General features: G+C 44.7%; 1 protein-coding gene across 1 annotated transcript in view; it reads right to left on the reverse strand.

Annotated features, from left to right (window-relative positions):
- PLCXD3 (phosphatidylinositol specific phospholipase C X domain containing 3) overlaps window positions 1-17402 on the reverse strand; it is a 161499-nt gene extending 144097 nt beyond the window's left edge. Inside the window, exon 1 of the mRNA XM_040338834.1 lies at window positions 17091-17402. Coding sequence (XP_040194768.1) covers window positions 17091-17193 — 103 coding nt within the window. The 5' untranslated portion in view covers window positions 17194-17402. The remainder of the gene's footprint in view (window positions 1-17090) is intronic.
- Between the last annotated feature and the right edge of the window lie 7668 nt (window positions 17403-25070).

The following is a 25070-nucleotide window of genomic DNA, read 5'->3' on the forward strand; positions in this document are numbered from 1 at the left end:
TCCACTGGTGTTTGATGGGGGAGAGCATAAATATTTGGGATGGACCTTGCTAGCTCTCTCTGCCCCCCAGGCTGCTGAGGAAGTGCTGCTGAATTTTCTAATCTGTCAGGCCTATAACTTGTGTGGGGTCTTGCATGTGCTCTGGGAGATGGAGTTAGGCCAGAGCTGGTCCTTGGAAGCTGTCCTGCCTGGCCAAGAAGGAAGTTGAACCAAGATTGAGACACAGGAGGAGGACCCTGTTTTAGGAATGAGCAAGGAAGAGGCTGGTTTTCCCACAGGGGCCTGGTGACTCTCTTGGGAGGATGCATGGAGGTGCTGAAGAATGCACAGATGCATGGTAAAAGGTACATAGGGAGTCTGCTAGCCAGCTAGAGGTGTTATTTCTAGTGTGTCCACTGTCGGCTTTACACTGTACAAGCTGGATATGGATCTGGAGTCCGTAATTGTTGCTTAGGCTATTTGCAGCCCTTTCCCTCTCACTTTGTGTGTTGAGCAATAAAATCTCTAAAAGAAACTTAAAGTGACTCGAACCAAATTTTTCCACATTTTTAGCTATGAACTCAGCTGTGGGGCAAATGTCAGGCCACCCTTTCACTGGAGTCCCTCATATGCCTCCAGGGGTCAGGGTGTGCTACAATGTTATCAGTCTTATCAGATATGAGCTGCAAACTACAAAACAGCTTCCCCTCTGTAATGACAATAAGGCGAGGGAGAGATGTTTGTGTCAAGTCAAGAAAGCAGATTGGGGGAGGCAACTCTGCTCCTTCATAGATACAGTATGATTGAGTGTTGGAAATGCAATGCATACTAGCTCATTGTGCCTTTGTCGTGCATGGTTTTTTTTTTATATGGGTTTACGACCCCTTTAATAATAGCTAGTCATGTAAAGGATTTCCATCCTGGAAGAGCATTTTGTATCCTTAGGACAACCCTTAACTGGTGTGCCTTTTTCCCATCCCCCCTTCCCCTTTTCTATAAGCTGCCCCACCAAACTAGAGGCTTGTTGAGCTTTGGAGTGACTTTGCATCAGTCGTGGTAAAAACCATGGCACAAGGCTATATGGTCAGGTAGGTTTGGATTGTACAGTGCATGTTGCATGTTTAACATATCCACCCTTCCTATAGCATGGGCTATTATTATACAGTAAAACCTTGGATTGCAAGCATAATTTGTTCCAGAAACATACTTGTAATCCAAAGCACTTGTATATCAAAGTGAATTTCCCCATAAGAAATAATGGAAACTCAAATGATTCGTTCCACAACCATTTATTCATAAGTCCTTCAGTTTATAGTCCATATAAAATGATTATAGCAATGTGATAGGTTGTGTAACCATATAAGGTCCATCCACAAATGGAAGACTCCACAAGGGGATTAGAAGCAAAATCCAGCAGAAGCTACAGAGTATAAAAGAGAAGAGAGGCACCTCTAAGTGTAGCAATATGTTGCTAAATGTTGTACCTTCATTAAATGTAACCATATTGCTACACTTAAAGACGGCACTCTTCTCTTTTATACTCAGTTGTGACGTGATACTACTTGTATATCAAGACATTGCTTGTATATCAAGTAAAAATTTATTTAAAAATGTTGCCTGTTTTGAAAAACGCTCTCAAACCAAGTTACTCTCAAACCAAGGTTTTACTGTACATATTAATTATGTAAAATGTACAATATAATAATGCAATATCATAATGTTCCAACCTCTATTATTTAATTTCTTAGCAGTGTATTTTTTTACGCTTTAAAGACTATTAAAACATTTTCATGTTCCATTTGGCACATCCTTTCTTAGATTCTACTTGTAGGAAATAGAATCTTGACTTGCGTGGTTTCATTGATATTTATGCCAGATTCTGATTCTCACAGGCAGAGATCCAGATAGAGATATACAATGTTCCTTGGGAACAAATGTGTCTGGTTTGTTCAAAGACTGGATGACATAAGACAGCATTGTAAATTTAGAGTCACAAGACGGTCAGGCAGATAACAATCTCCTAATGAAAGTCTACCAACCAATTTTAGAGTCCAGTGTTAACCAGGCTACAATACACGAAATGTTCATAAACTCCTATAAACTATATTATAAAACCTTCAACTTTTATATTCTCCAATATCTGTGAGAATTTAAAAGGTTATCTTATATGACCATAAAAAAACTGCATGGCTTCTTAGCTCTAAAGGTCCAAAAAAGAGACAGGAGCCCACCTATTCCAACCACCAATACTCCATGTTGGACTTTTCTTATCTATCTTGTAAAAACATTATAGCTCCTCCTACTGAATGGGAAAAGGGGGGCTGTTCCCCCCACCTCACTGTCCTACATAGTTCTTCCTGTTAAAATCAGTTTCCTTCCTTGCTGAATGTGTATAGAGACCAACCAAAAGGTCATGCAAAAAATGTCATAGCTTGAAAAAAAGGGACAAAATGTTTGAGGAAAGTTAATGTTGTAAGTACTCAATAGAAACAAACTAATGACACAGTGTAATTATTTGTGCTTTAACTTAACAGGAAGTAAACCCTCTCATCCAAAAATAAAATAAAAAAGACAACCTGCAAGACAAAGGCATATTAAACTAGTATGCATAGCATACTAGCTCATTATGAATTACTTACCTGAGATCAAAGCCCCCGCATCGGCCCTCGTTCGCCTCCTCCGACGCCGCCATGATACCCGGAGTGACTTCCGGGTATCGCTGCTCCGGCGCTGTGACTGGCCGGAGCAGTGATGACGTCACTCCCATGTCACTCCCACGCAGCACGCTTAGTGCACCTGCGCTTAATGTCTACAGCGCATGCGCCGTAGACATGGGTGCCGCTATTTTTTGCAAATATCTCCTAAACCTTTTAGGTTTGGGAGATATTACTTGTACCTACAGATAAGCCTTATGCCGCGTACACACGATCGGTTCACCCGATGAGAATGGTCTGATGGACCGTTTTCATTGGTCAAAACCGATCGTGTGTGGGCGCCATTGGTTAGTTAACCACCGGTTAAAAAAAAAGGCAACTTGTTTTAAAATAAACCGATGGATTCCTAACTGATAGGACAAAACCGATGGTTAGTAGGCACAACCATTGGTTAAAAATCCACGCATGCTCAGAATCAAGTCGACGCATGCTTGGAAGCATTAAACTTCGTTTTTTTCAGCACGTCGTGTGTTTTCCGTCACCGCGTTCTGACACGATCGGTTTTTTAACCGATAGTGTGTAGGCGTGATGGACCATCAGTCAGCTTTATCGGTTAACCGATGAAAACGGTCCATCGGTCTGTTCTCATCGGATGGACTGATCGTGTGTACGCGGCATTAATCTAGGCTTACCTGTAGGTTAAAGTGGTTGTAAAGGGTTTACAACCACTTTAAATATCCCTGTAACAACATGATAAATTAATAAAGTAAAAATAATTAGGTATGTGCATAGAAAAGAAAATCATTCCAAATATTTGCCCTAAAAAGAATAAATGTAGAATTATCTGTAAATAATAATAACGAGTGACAGAGACCACCTTTTCAACTGCATGCACCCCGCAGTCTCATAGGCTGAATTATATTCCTGTCTCTGTCTCCATTCATCTGCAGGTCAACGGGAATCAATTGTATCCTATGAGGTAGATGGGGGGGGGGGGGGGTCATGTGCCAAGATGGTCTCCAGCACTCACATTTCTATGGAAACTTGATTTCTTGGCAGCTGCGTTGACTTTTGCATCGGGAGTTGATTTTCTTTTTCTCTAAAATAATACAGAGGGCATATTTATTGTTCATAGGTCTTCCTTCTCTTATTCCTTAAGCTGGATGCTTTCTCAAGAATATAAATACATCTAAAAGACTTGGCACTCGTATTGAACAAGAATAAGGAACCAGCTAAAAAACAAAAGTTCAATTTACGAAGGTATTTTCCATCATATGTAGCCACCCTTGACTGTTCCTTTCACATATGTTGCTAAACAGTGGTATGAAATCTTATAGCATACGTCATAGCAAAATTAACAAAAAAAATATATACTTAGTACATCTCAGGAATCCATGTACATTTCCTAATGTTTTATCCCAAATATAGAAAAATAACAGTTGATAACAGAAATGTTGTATGTTCCTACCTTCTTCTTTGACGTGCCAATACAGCGCTGAATTCCAAAATGCATGGGGGTTGATTTACTAAAACTGGAAAGTGCAAAATCTGGCGCAGCTCTGCATAAAACCCAATCCACTTCCAGGTTTTTTTTTTTTTTGTCAAAGCTTAATTGAACAAGCTGAAGTTAGAAGCTGATTGGCTACCACGCACAGCTGCACCAGATTTTGCACTCTACAGTTTTAGTAAATCAACCCCATGGTGTCAGCCCTGCCAACTTTATTTCTGATACATTACAAAGAACACAGACCTCTTATGGCTTTCCCCCTCCTCATCTCCATAACCCTACTATGTGCACACATATAAAGCACAGGAAATTATCAGTTCACATACTTTATGACAAAAAGAGCGGGTATTTTTGTACTTATTAAACTGATACAGTATAAAAAAAAGCACTTTCAATGGCATTCTGAACAGACCAAAATGGAGCAAATAAAAGAAGTTCATTGTCAGGGTTTATACACACTTATGTGACATGTAATGGCCACCAACCATCATATGTGGATGTCTAAAAAGTCTTCTCCTATTAGTAGGACTATCTCAACTATCCAACAGCCATGCAAAGATAAATGTTATTCACTGTCCAACCTTTTATATGAAAATATCAAACTTAAGCTGTACGATTGCCATACCAAGATATGGAACAAGTTATTTTCAATCATCTATTAATGATTAAGCTGTCCAACGGTCTATAAATAAAGGTGCACACATTATGGGCCAGATCCACAGCCAGCCGCCGTAACTTATCTTTTCCCATTTAAGTTACACTGCCGGAAAATTTCTACCTAAGTGCCCGATCCACAAAGCACTTACCTAGAAATTTTCGGGTGTGTAACTTAAATTCCGCCGGTGCAAGGCGTTCCTATTCAAATGGGGGCGAGTCCCATTTAAATTAGGCGCGCTCCTGCGGCGGACGTACTGCGCATGCTCGTGACGTCATTTTCCCGACGTGCATAGCGCAAAATTACGTTACGCCGAGCTTCGTGAATCGCGCCGGGTCAAAAAAGTTGCGTTGGGAAAAAAAAAGATACGGCGGGAAAAAAAAAAAAAAAAATAACAGCGTCGCGGGTAAGAAGGGTCTACTTTTAAAAGGTGTAAACAGTTTACACTTTGTAAAAGCAGCCCTAATTTTACACATGCAACTTAATACTTACGAAGAAAAAACGAAGCGTAAAAGCTTCGTGGATCGCCGTAAGTGCTAATTTGCATACCCGAAGCGGCATTTCGACTCGAAATGCCCCCAGCGGCGGATGCGGTACTGCATCCTAAGATCCGGCAGTGTAAGTCCCTTACACATGTCGGATCTTCTGCCTATCTTTTGGAAACTGATTCTGTGGATCAGTTCCAAAGATAGAAACAGGGATACGATGGCGTATCAGTAGATACGCCGGCGTATCCCTTTTGAGGATCTGGCCCTCTCTTTCCAACTGTCATTTAAAGATCTCAAATGGGCCCTGTCCAGCTGTCAGACAGAGATGTCACATACAAGCCATCCGTTAGTCATACTAGGATGGATAATATATGCTGTCCAACTGCTAAACAGAAATGAAAATTGTGTGATGCCCAACTGTCATACAAAGATGCTAGACATGGCCTCTAAAACGGTAGTCAAATTTTATAGTGTACAAAATTGTGTTTGTCTTGCCTTGAGTCAGCCAAACATGGATTACAATTTAATTCTGACGGTTCAGCAGAGGCTGGCCTCAATTTGATCCATGTATGGACAGGCTGTTTGTTCCCAAGTAGGTCCTTCGATCAACTTGAGTACAACTAGCCTGTTGGTTTTTTTGACATGTGATTAATGAAGGCGGCTAGCAGTAATCATTGTGTTCTGCCAGCCCCCCACTGGCAAAACACAATTTATTTCCATAAAGACATGGATGAGCAAGTTTGGATTGGAGGAACTTGGCTGGCCTGCACAGAGTGCTGACCTCAACCCGATAGAACACGTTTGGGATGAATTAGAACGGAGACTGCGAGCCAGGCCTTCTTGTCCAACATCAGTGCCAGACCTCACATATGCGCTTCTGGAAGAATGGTCATACATTCCCATAGACACTTTCCTAAACCTTGTGGACAGCCTTCCCAGAAGAGTTGAAGCTGTTATAGCTGCAAAGGGCGGGGCCAACCCAATATTGAACCCCACCGACTAAGACTGGGATGCCATTACATTTTAAAAGAGAATTGTGCCAAAATGCAAGACACAATTGCGATGCCATTGTTTCTTAATGGCAACCCAAATGCGGTACATTATTTCCTGTGACAGTCGAGTGACAAAACGTGCAAAAATTGCGGCAAAAATCACAATGCCAAACGTTACTGGCTCTGTGCCAAAGATTTGGTACATGAGCTTCTTGGAGTGGAGGGAGGCCCATTTAAATGCTCCACAAAAAAGCTAAAAAATAAACGTGCTGTCGCTGCTCATCACTCAGGTGTGAATGGAGCCTGAGACTCATATTAAAAGTAATGTATAAGAATAGAAATATGGGCACTGTCTAACAGTTTTTTTTTTAAATATAGGCTGTGAAGCTATCATCCCAATCCTTGCTTCGTGAGCTAATGAGTCACTGGCATTGTCCGCTGTGATTAGGTACATAAACCAGGATGAGGAAGCCAGTTAATCTCAGACACTGCACTTTTAAATACTGTTACAAGCTAGTGGGATTGTGGACCCTCTGGGGCAACTGAATATGGGGTGAGGATGTGATTCCTAAAATGGACCAAGGCTAAGGAGCCATCTACTAGCCACCAGTGCACCCCACACTGTGGCTTTGCTATGGAGCAGCTCTTAGGTTGCAGCACATGGACATACCGTATTTATCGGCGTATACCGCGCACTTTTTTCCCCTGACAATAGGGGGGAAATCACAGGTGCACGCTATACGGCGATAGCATACCTCGGACGGGAAGGAGGGGGACGAGCGCCCACCGGAAATCACCGAGCCATCATCTCCTCTCGGGTCTCACTCGGCTGTCACGTCACACACGCACAGTCCCGCCTCCGCCACCAGCATTGGACCAGTGTTCTGTCTGTCACAGGAGATGGTCCAATGCCGATGGCGGAGGCGGGAGTGTGCGTGTGTGACGTGACAGCCGAGTGAGAGCCGAGTGGAGATGACGGCTCTGTGATTTCCGGTGGTGATATCTGGCGGGCGCTCGTCCCCCTCCTTCCCCTCCGAGGTATGCCATAGGTACGCGCTACAGTCTCGGCCAGTGCTGCCGCTCTGCCCGCGTTTAAGGGTTTCCTCACCCTCCCCTTCACCACAGAATGAGAATGCTGAACATTTGGGTATAGAAGCCCCAAGCCGCGCTACAGGTGTCAGGTAAAATAAATTCTGCTTATTTTTTGTGACATCATGAAAGTCTAGATGGGAGAATAAGAAGTAATTTTAAGAATTCATAAAAAGTTTGTGTCTAATGTTAAATAGTGATTATAAATAACTATAACTGTAGTTTTTTCCAGAAAATTCCCTCTTAAAATTCGGGTACGCGTTATACGCCGGCGCGCTTTATACGCCGATAAATACAGTACTCATGCAGATGGCGGCTGATCAAGGAAAGAACCAGAACAAAGTACCAAAGTGATAAGCAATCTTAGAAATGGGGACAGGCCAAAGGCAGTGTACAAATGTAGCATGCTGGCACTACCACACACTGAATTCAACTCTAATTTAATGTCAGAAGGGTGTAACCGATGGGCTGGGACCTGAGCCAAAACCTGTCTTTCATTTACCTTACACTGAAGGGGAATATAGTGTGTGGTGGTACCTGCATGCCATATTATATTTTGGAGCGAGATGTGCTCTATCTCTGCCAGCTACTAAATACAATCAGAGTGTAAACTTAGGAGCATGGGTGTGCGTAGCCTATTGCATTAGGGTTTGTGCCTCAATGCTCCAACACACATGCGTGTGTGAGATATTTGCCGGCCTCTTTCCAGCTCTCCATCCTGAAGCAATGGGGGGAGGGGGGAGCAAGGGAGCTCACAGGGGGACCCAGGCAGCAGAAAGAACAGGGATAGGGGGGGTGGCATATATTGGTATGCCTCTTGTGTCGGCGAGAGGGAGAGGAGGAGAGCCTACTTTCAGCTGCTGCAGGAGGAAAATACAGATTGGTTCCACTAAATTCCACCTCCTGTCCAGGTTCTGGGGGTCAGCAAGGAAGGATTGCAGTTTACCTGTCATCCATGATCACTGGGGAGATCGCTATTGATGGGTTGCCAACCCTAGGATTAGGGTGTGCCCAGGGCACCCCCCTTGCGCACGCCTATGCTTGGAAGGCTGATACTGCAGGCATGGAGTAGCACTGATCTGTTATAGTATTAGTGTACAAATGGTCAATAACTAAAGAGACAGGAACATGTGAACGCTAAGGGAGCACTAAGATGCTAGTTTAACAGGAACACATGGATAAACATCTCTTACAGCACTAGGGTGCTGGGAATTCAGTAGTAAGGGGATAACCGAGTCACTGGAGACACCAAGGTACAGGGATAGTTGTAGTTGCTGGGGTCACATGAATGCTCGAGCACACTCAAATTCAGGGTCACTTGGAACCCTAGACCAGGGGCCTGCAGCTATGAACACAACCTGTTGCTTAGGCATCAAATGGGGAACATTTAACAGTAGATTGAATACAGCAGGTAAGATGTGGCCATATCTAGAGCTTCCAGTCATTTGCAGCAAGGAGATTCAACCAGACCATGGGGCAGATCCACGTACATCGGCGCATTTTTCCGCCGGGCGTAGCGTATCTAAGATACACTACGCCGCCGTAACTTACTTTTTTTTTCGAATCCTCAAAGAATGCGCCGTAAGTTACAGTGGCGTAGTGTATCTTTGGCGGCGTAAGGGCGCGCAATTCAAAGCGATGTGATGGGGGCGTGTTTTATGTAAATACGTTGTGACCCGACATAAACAACGTTTTTTTTTAAAGGCGCATGCTCGAAATTAAACCGGAACAAGCCAATGCTTACGACGGTGACGTCATTCTACGCAAATCCCTATTCCCGAACGACTTACGCAAACAACGTAAAAAATTCAAATTTTTGACGCGGGAACGACGGCCATACTTAACATTGAGTATGCCACCATATAGCAGCTTTAACTATACGTTTGTGGATCGCCGTATCTAGCTAATTTGCATATTCGACGCGGAATTCAAAGGAAACAAAGTAATTTTAAGAATTCATAAAAAGTTTGTGTCTAATGTTAAATAGTGATTATAAATAACTGTAACTATAACTGTAGTTTTTCCAGAAAATTTCCTCTTAAAATTGGGGTGCGCGTTATACGCCGGCGCGCGTTATACGCCGATAAATATGGTACTCATGCAGATGGCGGCTGATCAAGGAAAGAACCAGAACAAAGTGCCAAAGTGATAAGCAATCTTAGAAATGGGGACAGGCCAAAGGCAGTGTACAAATGTAGCATGCTGGCACTACCACACACTGAATTCAACTCTAATTTAATGTCAGAAGGGTGTAACCGATGGGCTGGGACCTGAGCCAAAGCCTGTCTTTCATTTACCTTACACTGGAGGGGAATATAGTGTGTGGTGGTACCTGCATGCCATATTATATTTTGGAGCGAGATGTGCTCTATCTCTGCCAGCTACTAAATACAATCAGAGTGTAAACTTAGGAGCATGGGTGTGCGCAGCCTATTGCATTAGGGTTTGTGCCTCAATACTCCAACACACATGCGTGTGTGAGATATTTACCGGCCTCTTCCCAGCTCTCCATCCTGAAGCAATGGGGGGAGTAAGGGAACTTACAGGGGGACCCAGGCAGCAGAAAGAACAGGTATAGGGGGGTGGTATATATTGGTATGCCTCTTGTGTCGCGAGAGAGAGAGGAGGAAAGCCTACTTTCAGCTGCTGCAGGAGGAAAATACAGATTGGTTCCACTAAATTCCACCTCCTGTCCAGGTTCTGGGGGTCAGCAAGGAAGGATTGCAGTTTACCTGTCACCCATGATCACTGGGGAGATTGCTATTGATGGGTTGCCAACCCTAGGATTAGGGTGTGTCCAGGGCACCCCCCTTGCGCACGCCTATGCTTGGAAGGCTGATACTGCAGGCATGGAGTAGCACTGATCTGTTATAGTATTAGTGTTCAAATGTGGTTAGATAGATGACCAAGGTCAATAACTCAAGAGACAGGAACATGGGAACGCTAAGGGAGCACTAAGATGCTAGTTTAACAGGAACACATGGATAAAGCTCTCCTACAGCACTAGGGTGCTGGGAATTCAGTAGTAAGGGGATAACCGAGTCACTGGAGACACCAAGGTACAGGGATAGTTGTAGTTGCTGGGGTCACATGAATGCTAGAGCACACTCAAATTCAGGGTCACTTGGAACCCTAGACCAGGGGCCTGCAGCTATGAACACAACCTGTTGCTTAGGCATCAAATGGGGAACATTTAACAGTAGATTGAATACAGCAGGTAAGATGTGGCCATATCTAGAGCTTCCAGTCATTTGCAGCAAGGAGATTCAACCAGACCATGGGGCAGATCCACATACATCGGCGCATTTTTCCACCGGGCGTAGCGTATCTAAGATACACTACGCCGCCGTAACTTACTTTTTTTTTCGAATCCTCAAAGAATGCGCCGTAAGTTACGGCGGCGTAGTGTATCTTTGGCGGCGTAAGGGCACGCAATTCAAAGCGATGTGATGGGGGCGTGTTTTATGTAAATACGTCGTGACCTGACGTAAACGACGTTTTTTTTGAACGGCGCATGCTCGAAATTAAACCGGAACAAGCCAATGCTTACGACGGTGACGTCATTCTACGCAAATCCCTATTGGCGAACGACTTACGCAAACAACGTAAAAAATTCAAATTTCGACGCGGGAACGACGGCCATACTTAACATTGAGTACGCCACCATATAGCAGCTTTAACTATACGTTCGTGGATCGCCGTATCTATCTAATTTGCATACTCAGCGCGGAATTCGACGGAAACGGCACCTAGCGGGCAGCGTAAATATACACCTACGATCCGACGGCGTACTAAGACGTACGCCTGTCGGATCGATCCCTCATTCCGTCGTATCTTGTTTTGTGGATACAAAACAAAGATACGACGCGGGAACTTTGAAATTACGCGGCGTATCAATAGATACGCCGGCGTCATTTCTTTGTGGATCTGCCCCCATATGTTTAACCCCTTAACGCCCGCCGCACGACTATTTACGTCCGCACAATGGCACGGACAGGCAGAAGGACGTATATATACGTCCCTGCCTTTCCGCGGGTCGGGGGTCCATTTGGGACCCCCCCGCTGCGTGCGGCGGGCGGATTCCCTCGGGGAGCGATCTGGGACGACGGCGCGGCTATTCGTTTATAGCCGCTCCGTCGCGATCGCTCCCCGGAGCTGAAGAACGGGGAGAGCCGTATGTAAACACGGCTTCCCCGTGCTTCACTGTGGCGGCGCATCGATCGTGTCATCCCCTTTATAGGGGAGACACAATCGATGACGTCAGACCTACAGCCACACCCCCCTACTGTTGTAAACACACACTAGGTGAAGCCTAAAATGTTCAGCGCCCCCTGTGGTTAACTCCCAAGCTGCAACTGTCATTTTCACAATAAAGAATGCAATTTAAATGCATTTTTTGCTGTGAAAATGACAATGGTCCCAAAAATGTGTCAAAATTGTCCGAAGTGTCCGCCATAATGTCGCAGTCACGAAAAAAATCGCTGATCGCCGCCATTAGTAGTAAAAAAAAAATAATTAATAAAAATGCAATAAAAATATCCCCTATTTTGTAAACGCTATAAATTTTGCGCAAACCAATCGATAAACGCTTATTGCGATTTTTTTTTACCAAAAATAGGTAGAAGAATACGTATCGGCCTAAACTGAGGAAAAAAATTAATTTTATATATGTTTTTGGGGGATATTTATTACAGCAAAAAGTTAAAAATATTGCATTTTTTTTAAAATTGTCGCTCTATTTTTGTTTATAGCGCAAAAAATAAACACCGCAGAGTTGATCAAATACCACCAAAAGAAAGCTCTATTTGTGGGGGAAAAAGGACGTCAATTTTGTTTGGGAGCCACGTCGCACGAGCGCGCAATTGTCTGTTAAAGCGACGCAGTGCCGAATTGTGAAAACGCCTTTGGGCAAAAACCGGTCGTGTGTACGGGGCCTTAGAGTGAGAATATATTCTCAAAATACCAAAAAAAAAAAAGCAATGAGTAGCTTATAACCAGCTATACTTCTAAAAGAATATTATATAATCCCAAAGTCTTCTTTGGTAACCTTCACTTCCCAACAAATTAGTCAGCAATTCGCTGCCTACTATGTAAGTCATTGGAAGGGTTACAGAAAGTGCTATCCAGCTCCGGGCAATGGATTCACATTTAATTATTTTCTACATCCATACATCGTCCACCCAGCCTCACACAAACACTTTCACTAGAATGCTACGAGAACCAAGGCTTCTGAGTACAGTCTATTTTTAATTGTGCACAAGGTGTTTTAATTTTTTTAAACCAATACTATTTGAAATCAATATCCCATGCCGGAGCTAAATTGATATCTATTTACTGATCTGATAACTGACCTAGTGCACAAACCCAAAGGCTTTTTTTCATTATCATTATTTGCAAGGCACCCTTTTCCTGGATAGCATGGTGCTGTGTGAAACTTCAATTTACCAGGAGACTCGAGAAGAATATTAATGATTCAGGGACAGTCCGAACGCGAAGCAAAAAAAAAAAAAAAAAATGAAAAAATCATTACAGGATACAAGGGCTTTAGAATGTAATACAAAATGGAAATGATTTATTTCCTTTTTCAGGGTGTATAAAGCTAAGATCATAGCATTCTACTATATCAATTCTACACTGCAATATTCCATTTTGTACATTCAGTCCACAAGGACATTTTGACAGGAAGGTCAAAATGAATATTACCCCAGATCTTAACTTTCTATGATCTAAAATAAATGTTGCTTGCCATCTACGACAGTTACCATTGTCTACCCAGCTATTCACATCTTTTAAAACTGTTAGGCTAATAGATTTATAAAGTTAAAACGAATATACATTTAATGATGAATAGCTTATTGATATACAGATATTGATAAATAGCTATTCACTGTTATACATATTAGTCAATTATGGGAATGATTTATAAAAAGGTTGTTCCCCATAGCAGTCAATAAGGTAGGGGGACCATAGAGCCAGCATTCTTTATCCTAGACAAACAAATATATACACAAAGCATGGTGACTACCTGCAGATCTTTCTCCTAGGGCAGGGGTACTGAATTAAAATTCAAGGAGGTCCGGTCGCCAAAATTTTCTTTGGGCCGAGGTCCGAATCTCAAGTCTGTGCTATGACTCAGAAAGATTGTAGTCACATGTGTCCCCATCACAGCAGCGCCCATTTACATCGGGTGTCCCCATCACAGAGCTTCTTTACATCAGGTGTCCCCATCACAGCGCCCCTTTACATCAGGTGTCCCCATCACAGCGCCCCTTTACATCAGGTGTCCCCATCACAGCGCCCCTTTACATCAGGTGTCCCCATCACAGCATCCCTTTACATCAGGTGTCCCTATCACAGCGCCCCTTTACATCAGGTGTCCCCATCACAGCGCCCCTTTACATCAGGTGTCCCCATCACAGCAGCGCCCCCTTTACATCAGGTGCCCCCATCACAGCAGCGCCCCCTTTACATCAGGTGCCCCCATCAGAGCGCCCCTTTACATCCGGTGTCCCCATCACAGCGCCCCTTTACATCAGGCATTCCCGTCAGAGTGCCTCCTTACATCAGATGTCCCCATCAGAGTCCTCCTTAACATAAAATATGCCCATCAGCGTGTCCCTTAACATAAAATAAGGGTCACGTTGATGGGCACATTTAATGTTAAGGGACACTCTAACGGGCAAATTTTATGTTAAGGGGCACTCTGATGGGCACAACAAAATGTGGCCCTTAACATAAAATTTGCCCATCAGAGGGCCCCTTAACATAAAATATGTCCAACAGCGTGCCCCTTAACATAAAATTTGCCCATCAGAGTTCCCCTTAACATAAAATATGCCCATCAGCGTGCCCCTTAACATAAAATAAGGGTCACGCTGATGGGCACCTTTTATTTTAAGGGGCACTCTGATGGGCACATTTAATTTTAAGGTGCACGCGGATGGGTATATTTTTTAAGTGCACGCTGATGGGCACATTTTATGTTAAGGGACACTCTGATGGGCACAAGAAAATGTGTCCATCAGTGTGCCCCTTAACAAAATATGCCCATCACTGTGCACATTAAAAATATACTCATCAGTGTGCCCCTTACAATTAAATGTGCCCATAAGTGTGCCCCTTAAAATAACATTTTCCATCAGAGTGCCCCTTAATGTTAACAACATATGCCCAGCAGTGTGCACAATAGAAATATGCCCTTGAGTTATCACTAATGGCCCACATACCTTGAATGCAGGAGGGCACTGAAATACCGAAGGGGGTGGAAGCTGCGAGATAAGGAGCCAGGATTCCGAAACCGCGAGCAGCAGGGGGCGGAGCGCACGTGACATCACGCCCCCATTTGCAAGGAGAGCCAGAAGTGGACCCGGGAAAGCAGGGGGCGGGGCGCGCGTGACGTCACACCCCTAATCGCTGTCCGTGAGTCTTCTGTGAACTCCGGACCTACGGCGAGGAGCAGGGGGGCAGGCGCGCGCACGCATGCACGCAGCGTCACTGGTTGCTGGGGAAACCCCAGCGGTCCCAGCAAACCAACGCTTGCTGTCATTTTAGAATTATACTGGCGGTCCGGGCAGAAGCGGCACTCGGGCCGGACTCGGACCGCGGGCCGCCATTTAGTGACAGCTGTCCTAGGGTTTTAGAGCTTCTTACAAATCCCCTTTAAATCCCAAAGTCAATTTTTACCAAACACATTTAGCCAGCCAATCCAAATCAAAGGATTTTTTTTTTCACTAAAGCAACCACATTTGCAGTAATAAGATTAGGAAAAGATGAATATGGATTAATTGTCATTGGTAACATTCTTTGCACCAACGTATCGGTCTTATTTATTATGGTAAAGAGCAAACCCACGCTAACAAGCAGCAATCATTTGGGTACCTCAAGACTGGTGAGTATTGCTATGGGTTACTGCATCCTTTATTGATCATATATCCCCCAAATGTACAAAGCCCCTCAATGTAAAGACAATGAGCCAATAACCACAGTTCTGTTTTTTTTTTTGGGGGAAGCAGAAGACTGTGGAAGCGGATGCAAACCCACACGCTGCTGATAAAGTATCCAAGTATCTCAACATAGATCAGAGTGAATACTATAGCCACGTGTCATATATTTGGACAAGATAGTGCTGGTATATTGCCGTATTAAGAAGACTGGGGGGTAGATTCAGATAGATTAGCGGATCTTTAGATCCGCGTAATCTATCTGATTTACGATCCCCTGGCGCAAGTTTGAGAGGCTAGTGCTGTATTCAGAAAGCACTTACCTCAAAACTTGCGGCGGCGTATCGTAAATCCCCCGGCGGAATTCAAATTCTGCGGCTAGGGGGAGTGTAGTATTTAAATCAGGCGCGTCCCCGCGCCGATTTAACTGCGCATGCGCCGTCCGCAAATTTTCCCGGCGTGCATTGCTCCCAATGACGTCGCTAGGACGTCATTGGTTTCGGCGTGAGCGTAACTTGCGTCCAGCGCTTTTCTGAATCGACTTACGCAAACTACGTAAAAATTCAAAACTCGGTGAGGGAACGACGGCCATACTTAACATAGGATACGCCTCACATAGCAGGGGTAACTATACGCCGGAAAAAGGCGAACGCAAGCGACGTAAAAAAAAAGCCAAGGGGCGGGCGTTCGTTTCTGAATCGGCGGAAATAGGCATTTGCATATTCATCGTGTAAAAAACCGAAGCGCCACCTAGCGGCCGGCGGGGAATTGCAGCCTAAGATCCGACTGTGTAAGTCACTTACACCTGTCGGATCTTAGGGAGATCTATGTGGAACCTGATTCTATGAATCAGCCGCATAGATCCGACCGTCGGATCTCAGAGATACGACGGCGTATCTCTATCTAAATCTCCCCCTGGGAGTGTTAACATTAAGGCCCCATTCACACCTAGGCGTTTTTACGCCTGAAGCGCACTGCTCACAAACGCCAGAGGGGAGAATTAACATTATTCCCTATGGTGACTGTTCACACCTGAACGCCTGAACGCCCAAACGCCTGTCGCGCGAAGCTCAAACAAGTCCCGGACCTTTTTTTGTCGCGCGAATCGAGCGACAGAGGCGTTTGAGCGTTTTTTTTTCCCCCATAGAAAGTAATGGGAAACGCGCGTATTGAGCGTATCGCGCGACAACAGGCGTTTGCTATGGGCGTTTCGTCGCTTTAATCAATAGAACTTGTCGCCCATGCAGAAGATTAAAAAAAATCTACCAACATAGCAACAAGTGATGAAAAGATGATAATTTTTCCTATTGGCTAAAATAAGAAACGCCGAAGTACAAAAACGTCGCACGACGCTGTATGCAAACGCGCAAATAAGCATGAATACGCGCGAAAAAAAACGCCCGAAAAAACGACCGAACGCCCTACGCTCAGGTGTGAATGCAGCCTAAGGGCCAATTTCCAAATATGCATTGCAGAAACATATACATTAACACAATGCATGGCATTTTTTATTTTGAATGGCACCCAGTTCACTAAGGTAATGCACATCCGCTGTGGCAAAATATTTGTGACAATGATTTTTGGGAATTTTAATTTTTTTGCCTATTGATTTTAATAGACTACCTTAATGCAGCGCACATTAACACGTGACATAACATGCATGAACACACCGGCACACGTGAGACGAATAAGACCTATATGTGCTAAGCCTCAAAGTGCATTAGACACATGCATTGTCTTGACAGTAAAGTTTCAAAGCCAAGGTGGGAAGTGGAAAAGGACTTACCTGGGATAGCTAAACTGGTGAGAGGGACTTTGTGGATCCTTTGTGGTAGAGTTGCCATCCAGTCAGCAAACTGCACATCACTCTTCCCTTGAGATGCAGCCATTGTGCTTGCCTGCTGCCTGCCTCCTCTGCCTGCCTGGCTCTTCTGCTTGCAGTGCTGGGCTCCAATGCTGGTGGAGAGAGTACATGAATGTACACCACACCCACAGGATGGCGCAGACACATGCTAATTCCCCATCATTAGTCAGGAGCTTTTATTCCCTCAATGGAGCTGACTGCTGTGTAGCTGGAAGGAGACGCTCTGTGTTTGCGAGCTCCTCTAGTATACAGTGTGCCAGGAATACAGCACTGATTATTGCAAGAAAGCCTACACCGGGCTTGTCACATCAGCTTTGTTCCCTTCTGTCTCTATATTCTCTTACCCATTGCATGTAACACAAACACTCATATTCATTTAACTTGTAGAAACCTAAAAATGATATCTTTCATATTAAAAGCTAGTGGATTGGGTTACTCATGAAGCTTAAAGTGTATGTAAACTCCAACATAAAATGTCTCTTGTTTGCTGCCTTTTGGTCTGTTAACCACTTGCTTACTGGGCACTTAAACCCACCTTCTGCCCAGACCAATGTTCAGCTTTCAGCGCTGACGCATTTTGAATGACAATTGCGCGCTCATACAACACTGTACCCAAATGACATTTTTATCATTTTTTTTACACAAATAGAGCTTTCTTTTCGTGGTATTTAATCACTTAAAAAAAGACGGAAAATGTAAAAAAAAATGTTTCATATTTTGTTATAACATTTTCAAACAGGTAATTTTTCTCCTTCATTGATGTGCGCTGATGAGGTGGCACTGATGGGCACTGATAGGCTGCACTGGTGGGCACTGATAGTCTGCACTGATGGGCACCAATAGGCACAGATAAGGCAGCACTGATAGGCACAGATAAGGCGGCACTGATGGGCACAGATAAGGCAGCACTGATGGCCACTAATAAGATGGCACTGATGGGCCCTGATGGGTGGCACTGATAGATGGCACTAATGTGCACTGATAGGTGGCACTAATGGGCACTGGTAGGTGACAATGATGGGCACTGGTAGGTGACAATGATGGGCAGCACTGTTGATGAGGCACTGATTGGTGACATTGATAGGTGGCACTGTGGGCACTGATATGTAGCACTGTGGGTACTGATGCGTGGCACTGTGGGCACTGGTAGGTGGCGCTGGTGGGCACTGGTAGGAGGCACTGTTGTGCACTGGTAGGTGGCACTGACAGGGCACAGATGAGCTGACGGCAGCTCTCCCTGATCGGGAACGATGTCCCTCTGTCAGCCGCCGGTGACCGGCTCTGTTTACATCACATGATCAGCTGTCATTGGCTGACAGCTGATCACATGGTAAAGGGTCGGGATCGACTCACTGATCACAGAGCGAGCCACGCGTGACAGCCTCCCGGAAAAGTAGGTCCGCGCTGTAGCCATCATTCGGCTATAGTGCAGACGCGAAGTGGTTAAATATAACATTGAAAGTATTTCATTATATCTGTTCGGCACTTGCAAAATAAAAAAAATAGATGTTCGTTCAGACAGAAATTTGTGAGCTTCTCTTCCTTACAGGTTAATTTTTTTTTCTTAAAGTGATATTAAAGTTTTGTTTTTGTTTTTCTATAAAAATAACAAACATGTTATACTTACCTGCACTATGCAGTTGGTTTTGCACAGAGCAGCCTCGATCCTCCTCTTCTCAGGTCCCTCTTCTGTGCTAGTGGCTCCTCCCTCCTGTCAAGTGCCCCCACAGAAAGCAGCTTGCTATGGGGGCACCCGAGCCGAGTCACAGCTCCGTGTGTCCATTCAGATACGGAGCTGAAACCAGCCCCTGCCCCCTCTCTCTCCTGATTGGCTAACTGACTTTGATTGGCAACACCGGGAGCCAATGGCACAAATGCTATGTCTCAGCCAATCAGGAGGGAGAGTCTCGGACGGCCGAGACACTCTCAGACAGACCTGAAGGGTCTGGAATAGATATTTAGGGGGAACCCCACGTAATCTTTTTTTTTTAATTGACGGCAGGGTTTCCCTTAATATCCATACCAGACCTGAAGGGCCTGGTAATTGAATTTGGGGGGACCCCCACACTTTTTTTTTTTTATGAATGACTTTTCTCTAAATTGCCAGGAGCCAACAATTCATTATAGCCGCAAGTGATATTAAATGACTTTTTTTCCTTCAGAAATGACACTTTGTGCAGATACAGTTCTAAGCACGGGAAACATGCGCTGCTTCGCAGGCATACTATACACCCCCCCCCCCCCCCCCAGGTACGAAATTTAAAGGAATATTTCACTTTTATTGTTTCACTTTAAGCATTATTAAAATCACTGCTCCCGTAAAAACTTCAGTTTTAAAAACTTTTTTTGCATTGATACATGTCCCCTGGGGCAGGACCCAGGTCCCCAAAGGACAATAACTTGCATATTAGCCTTTAAAATTAGCACTTTAGATTTCACCCATAGACTTTAACAGGGTGTTCCACAGCCTTTTGAATTTGCCGCGAACACCCCAAATTGTTCGCTGTTCGCCGAACAGGCAATGTTCGAGTCGAACATGAGTTCGACTCGAACTCGAAGCTCATCCCTACTGGTCACTGGAAGTTCAACATGGCACCTCATGGCAAAGAGCTCTCTGAGGATCTATAAGAATTGTTACTCTACATAAAGATGGCCTAGGCTTTAAGAGGATTGCCAAGACCCTGAAACTGGCAGCATGATTGCCAAGACCATACAGCGATTTAACAGAACAGGTGCCACTCAGAACAGGCCTCGCCATGATCGATCAAAGATGTTGAGTGCACATGCTGCAGAGGTTGAAGGGGTGGGGGGGTCAGCCTGTCAGTAATCAGACCATAAGCCGCACACTGTATCAAATTGGTCTAAAGATGATGCACAAGAAAGCCTGCAAACAGTTTGCTGCAGACAAGCAGACTAAGGACATGGATTAAAAAAGAAAAAACAGAAAAAAGGACTTCATATAAAGTACGCAGGTGCAAAAGAATAAATTTAATATTTATTGATGCAAAAAATGTATGTATAGTCTCTGTATCTCACTGTAACAAAATACAAAATATTAGTACAAAATAATAATAATAATATTATAATTATATTATAATAATATTATTTATTCAATCAAATTAATTGTACTACAAAATAATACTAGGTAACCTATAATGTCTCTAATCCCAAATTGGGCCCAAAGTGTCAAAATTTTGTGTGACCACCATGATTTTTCAGCACTGCCCTAACCCTCTTGGGCATGGAGTTCACCAGAACTTCACAGGTTGCCACTGGAGTCCTCTTCCACTCCTCCATGACCACATCACGGAGCTGGTGGATGTTAGAGACCTTGCGCTCCTCCACCTTCCGTTTGAGGATGCCCCACAGATGCTCAATAGGGTTTAGGTCTGGAGACATGCTTAGCCAGTCCATCACCTTTACCCTCAGCTTCTTTAGCAAAGCAGTGGTTGTATTTTAGGTGTGTTTGGGGTCGTTATCATGTTAGAATACTGCTCTGCAGCCCAGAATGCTCTTCTTCAGTATATCACACTACATTTTGGCATTCATGGTTCCCTCAATGAACTGTAGCTACCCAGTGTCAGCAGCCCAAGACCATGACACTCCCACCACCATGCTCGACTGTAGGCAAGACACACTTGTCTTTGTACTGTTCACCTGTTTGCCGCCACACACGCTTGACACCATCTGAACCAAATAAGTTTATTTTGGTCTTGTCAGACCACAGGACATTGTTCCAGTAATCCATGTCCTTATTAAAAAATAAAAATAAATTGGGACTTTATATGAAGCAATGACCTAGTTATATGCCTCCATCCCTAATATTGTGAAAAAAAAGGATGTGACTTTATAATGACTACGCAGTTGCAATAGAATAAATTGTTATAAAGTAATATTTATTGGCCAAGCCCAGCCCCTGAAAAACAACCCCAGACCATAATCCCCCCTCCATCAAATGATTTTGGACCAGTGCACAAAGCAAGGTTCGTAAATACATACTGCAAAAGGTGGGCCAACTCAATATTGAACCCTACACACTAAGGCCCCGTACACACAAGAGGATCTATCCGCTGGAATTGATCTGCGGATATTTTTCCGCTGATTTTTTTCGGGCCGACCGATTTCCAGCGGATAAAAATTTCTTAGCATGCTAAGAAATCTATCCGCTGGAATCGGCTCCAGCGGATCGATCCGGTGGTCTGTACAGACTCACCGGATCGATCCGTCCGAACACATCCCTTGCATGCGTCGTAATGATTAGACGCATGAGTGGATATCCTTATATGACAGCGTCGCGCACGTCGCCGCGTTATCATCGCGGCGACGGCGCGACACGTCACCGCGGACGGAGTTCCGCAGGGATTTTGATCTCCTGGTTAGTACAACCAGCAGATCAAAATCCGCCAGAGGATTTATCCGCGGATACAGTCCGGAGGACCGTTTCCGCGGATAAATCCTCTCGTGTGTACCCGGCATAAGACTGGGATGCTATTAAAGTGATTGTAAGGGTTTGTTTTAAAAAATAACAAACATCATAGGCGTGCGCACAGGGTGTGCCAGGTGTGCCCAGGCACACCCTAATCAGTTCCTGCTGTGCAGATTCCCCCTGCTGCCCGGTATCCCCTCCCACAGCATGGCTGCGCTTCTCACATTTCCCATTGGATATTGGAGTGGGCATACATAGATGATATTTCAGGATGAGTAGGGGAAGGGGTAATGTAATTTACCACCCCCTTCCCTTTCTGAATGAACACAGTGAGAGATTGGTACCATGTTTTTGAGCTTTCAGTTGCACACCCTAATGCAACAGGCTGCGCACACCTATGACAAACATGTCATACTTACCTCCACTGTGCAGCTCGTTTTACACAAAGTGGCCCCGATCCTCATCTTCTGGGGTCCCCTGGCAGCTCTTGCGGCTCCTCCCTATATCAGATTACCCCCGAGAAGCGCTCTCCCGGCGGATTACCTTATGGGCGCACTCCCGAGTCCAGCGCTTGCGTCTATAGACATGAATGCCGGACTCGTCCCACTGCTGTCATCATTGGATTTGATTGACAGCAGTGGGAGCCAATGGCTGCGCTGCTATCAATCTATCCAATCAAGAGCAGGGACCCCGAGGAGAGAGGGACAGCACGTGTCCGCTGACAGAGATACAGGGGTCGTGTTAGTAAAGGGGGGGGGCCCGATCACAGCCAGGTGTTTTTTCACCTTAATGCATAGATCATGTGTGTGTAAAGTCAGGCATCCCAGTATATAACATAAACCTAGAAGTAGTATGCACAAGAAGTATAATATATACTGTATACAGCACTCAAAATTTCCACTCGCCTACTAGCATTTGGCGAGTGGATTTAAGCTGGGGGCGAGTGATAACAGGGCTGCATGACCAATCTCCCTCCAATCTGTGCCTACACTTAGAGTCCCGATGAGATTGGTGGCCGAAGAGGAAAGGTGCATGCTCGGGAAAAGTAGTCTGGTGAGCCGCGCACAGGCAGAGCAGTACACAGGTGCTCTCCTTACAATTGTCATTAAGCCATGGGACCCAACAGTATGACCTCTCTGAGCCTGCCCCCCCGACCAATGTAGCTGGAGAGCAGGAAGTAATGAGTGAGGTGGAGGATTGCAAAAATGACCACTTTGGTGCAGCGCTCACTGAAAGTTGCCCTGACATAAGAGCGGCAGCCTTCCAGTTTGTGCAGTTTTCTTCTCCTTGTGCTCTATGTAAGTGTCCAACAGTTTAGCCTGAGCACTGTGAACAGACTGGTCTCAATGTGTGCTGTGCGCTGGCAGTGTGCGCTGTGCTATGGTGTCAACGGCTGTGCAGTTGTGTGGATCTCAGCGCTGGATTGTACTCCCTCCCGCTGTGCTGCAGCTCCTCTCCTCTCTGCCAGCATGAATGAAAGGGGGAAGTGGGGACATGCAAGCGTGGAGCCGCACACACAGGCTCCTGATGATGAGATAAATGGGAGAGAGAGAGAGGATGGATGGGAGTTGCAGAGGAGACAGCAAGAGAATTGGGAAGAGACCCAGTTCTAGTGCCCTGTCCCTCTGGTCTGCCCCCAGTGCCCTGTCCCTCTGGTCTGCCCCCAGTGCCATGTCCCTCTGGTCTGCCCCCAGTGCCCTGTCCCTCTGGTCTGCCCCCAGTGCCCTGTCCCTCTGGTCTGCCCCCAGTGCCCTGTCCCTCTGGTCTTCCCCCAGTGCCCTGTCCCTCTGGTCTTCCCCCAGTGCCCTGTCCCTCTGGTCTGCTCCCAGTGCCCTGTCCCTCTGGTCTGCCCCCAGTGCCCTGTCCCATTTTGTTAAAGTTGTTGTTGGTAATATTTAATTTTGTAACTTGATTCTGCATAAAACATTGTCATTCCATGAGATAATCTACGAGGGCGTGTTTACGGGTGCAATTAGGCGCAGGGCAGTGTATGAATTAGGTGGGGCAACTGGTGGCGAGTAACTCTTGAGGCCTGGCTAGTAGCTCAGGACTTAAAATTTTGAGACCTGCTGTATATATAATATATGCATTAAAAAAATGAGACGCATACAGTCCCAATAATTTTCTAATATTTGTTTAATATTTACAACACAATGAAAATCTCTCTCTTTCTCTCTTTCTCTCTCTATCTACTGTATCTATCTATCTATCTATCTATCTATCTATCTATCTATCTATCTATCTATCTATCTATCTATCTATCTATCTATCTATCTACAGTCAGGTCCATAAATATTGGGACATCAACACAATTCTAATCTTTTTGACTCTATACATCACCACAATGGATTTGAAATGAAACAAACAAGATGTACTTAAACTGTAGACTCAGCTTTAATTTGGGGGTATTTACATCCAAATCAGGTGAACAGTTTGGGAATTACAACAGTTTGTATATGTGTCGCCCACTTTTTAAAGGACCAAAAGTAATGGGACAATTGGCTGCTCAGTTGTTTCATGGCCAGGTGTGTGTTATTCCCTCATTATCCCATTTACAATGAGCAGATAAAAGGTCCAGAGTTAATTTCAAGTGTGCTATTTGCATTTGGAATCTGTTGCTTTCAACTCTCAATATGAGATCCAAAGAGCTGTCACTATCAGTGAAGCAAGCCATCATTAAGCTGAAAAAAAACAAAACAAACTCATCAGAGAGATAGCAAAAATATTAGGTGTGGCCAAATCAACTGTTTGGAACATCCTTAAAAAGAAAGAAAGAACGCACCAGTGAGCTCAGCAACACCAAAAGACCCAGAACACCACGGAAAACAACTGTAGTGGATGACCGAAGAATTCTTTCCCTGGTGAAGAAAACACCCTTCACAACAGTTGGCCAGATCAAGAACACTCTCCAGGAGGTAGGTGTATGTTTGTCAACAATCAAAAGAAGTCTTCACCGGAGTGAATACAGAGGGTTCACCACAAGATGTAAACCATTGGTGAGCCTCAAAAACAGGAAGGCCAGATTAGAGTTTGCCAATCAACATCTAAAAAAGCCTTCACAGTTTTGGAACAACATCCTATGGACAGATGAGACCAAGATCAACTTGTACCAGAGTGATGAGAAGAGTATGGAGAAAGAAAGGAACTGCTCATGATCCAAAGCATACCACGTTATCAGTGAAGCTTGGTGGTGGTAGTGTCATGGCGTCGGCATGTATGGCTGCCAATGGAACTTGTTCTCTTGTATTTATTGATGATGTGACTGCTGACAAAAGCAGCAGGATGAATTCTGAAATGTTTCAGGCAATATTATCTGCTCATAATCAGCCAAATGCTTCAGAACTCATTGGACGGTGCTTCACAGTGCAGATGGACGATGACCCGAAGCATACTGCGAAAGCAAGCAAAGAGTTTTTTAAGGGAAAGAAGTGGAATGTTATGCAATGGCCAAGTCAATCACCTGACCTGAATCCGAT

The sequence above is a fragment of the Rana temporaria genome, chromosome 1 (assembly GCF_905171775.1).
Source record: "Rana temporaria chromosome 1, aRanTem1.1, whole genome shotgun sequence".
NCBI classification, from domain to species: domain Eukaryota; kingdom Metazoa; phylum Chordata; class Amphibia; order Anura; family Ranidae; genus Rana; species Rana temporaria.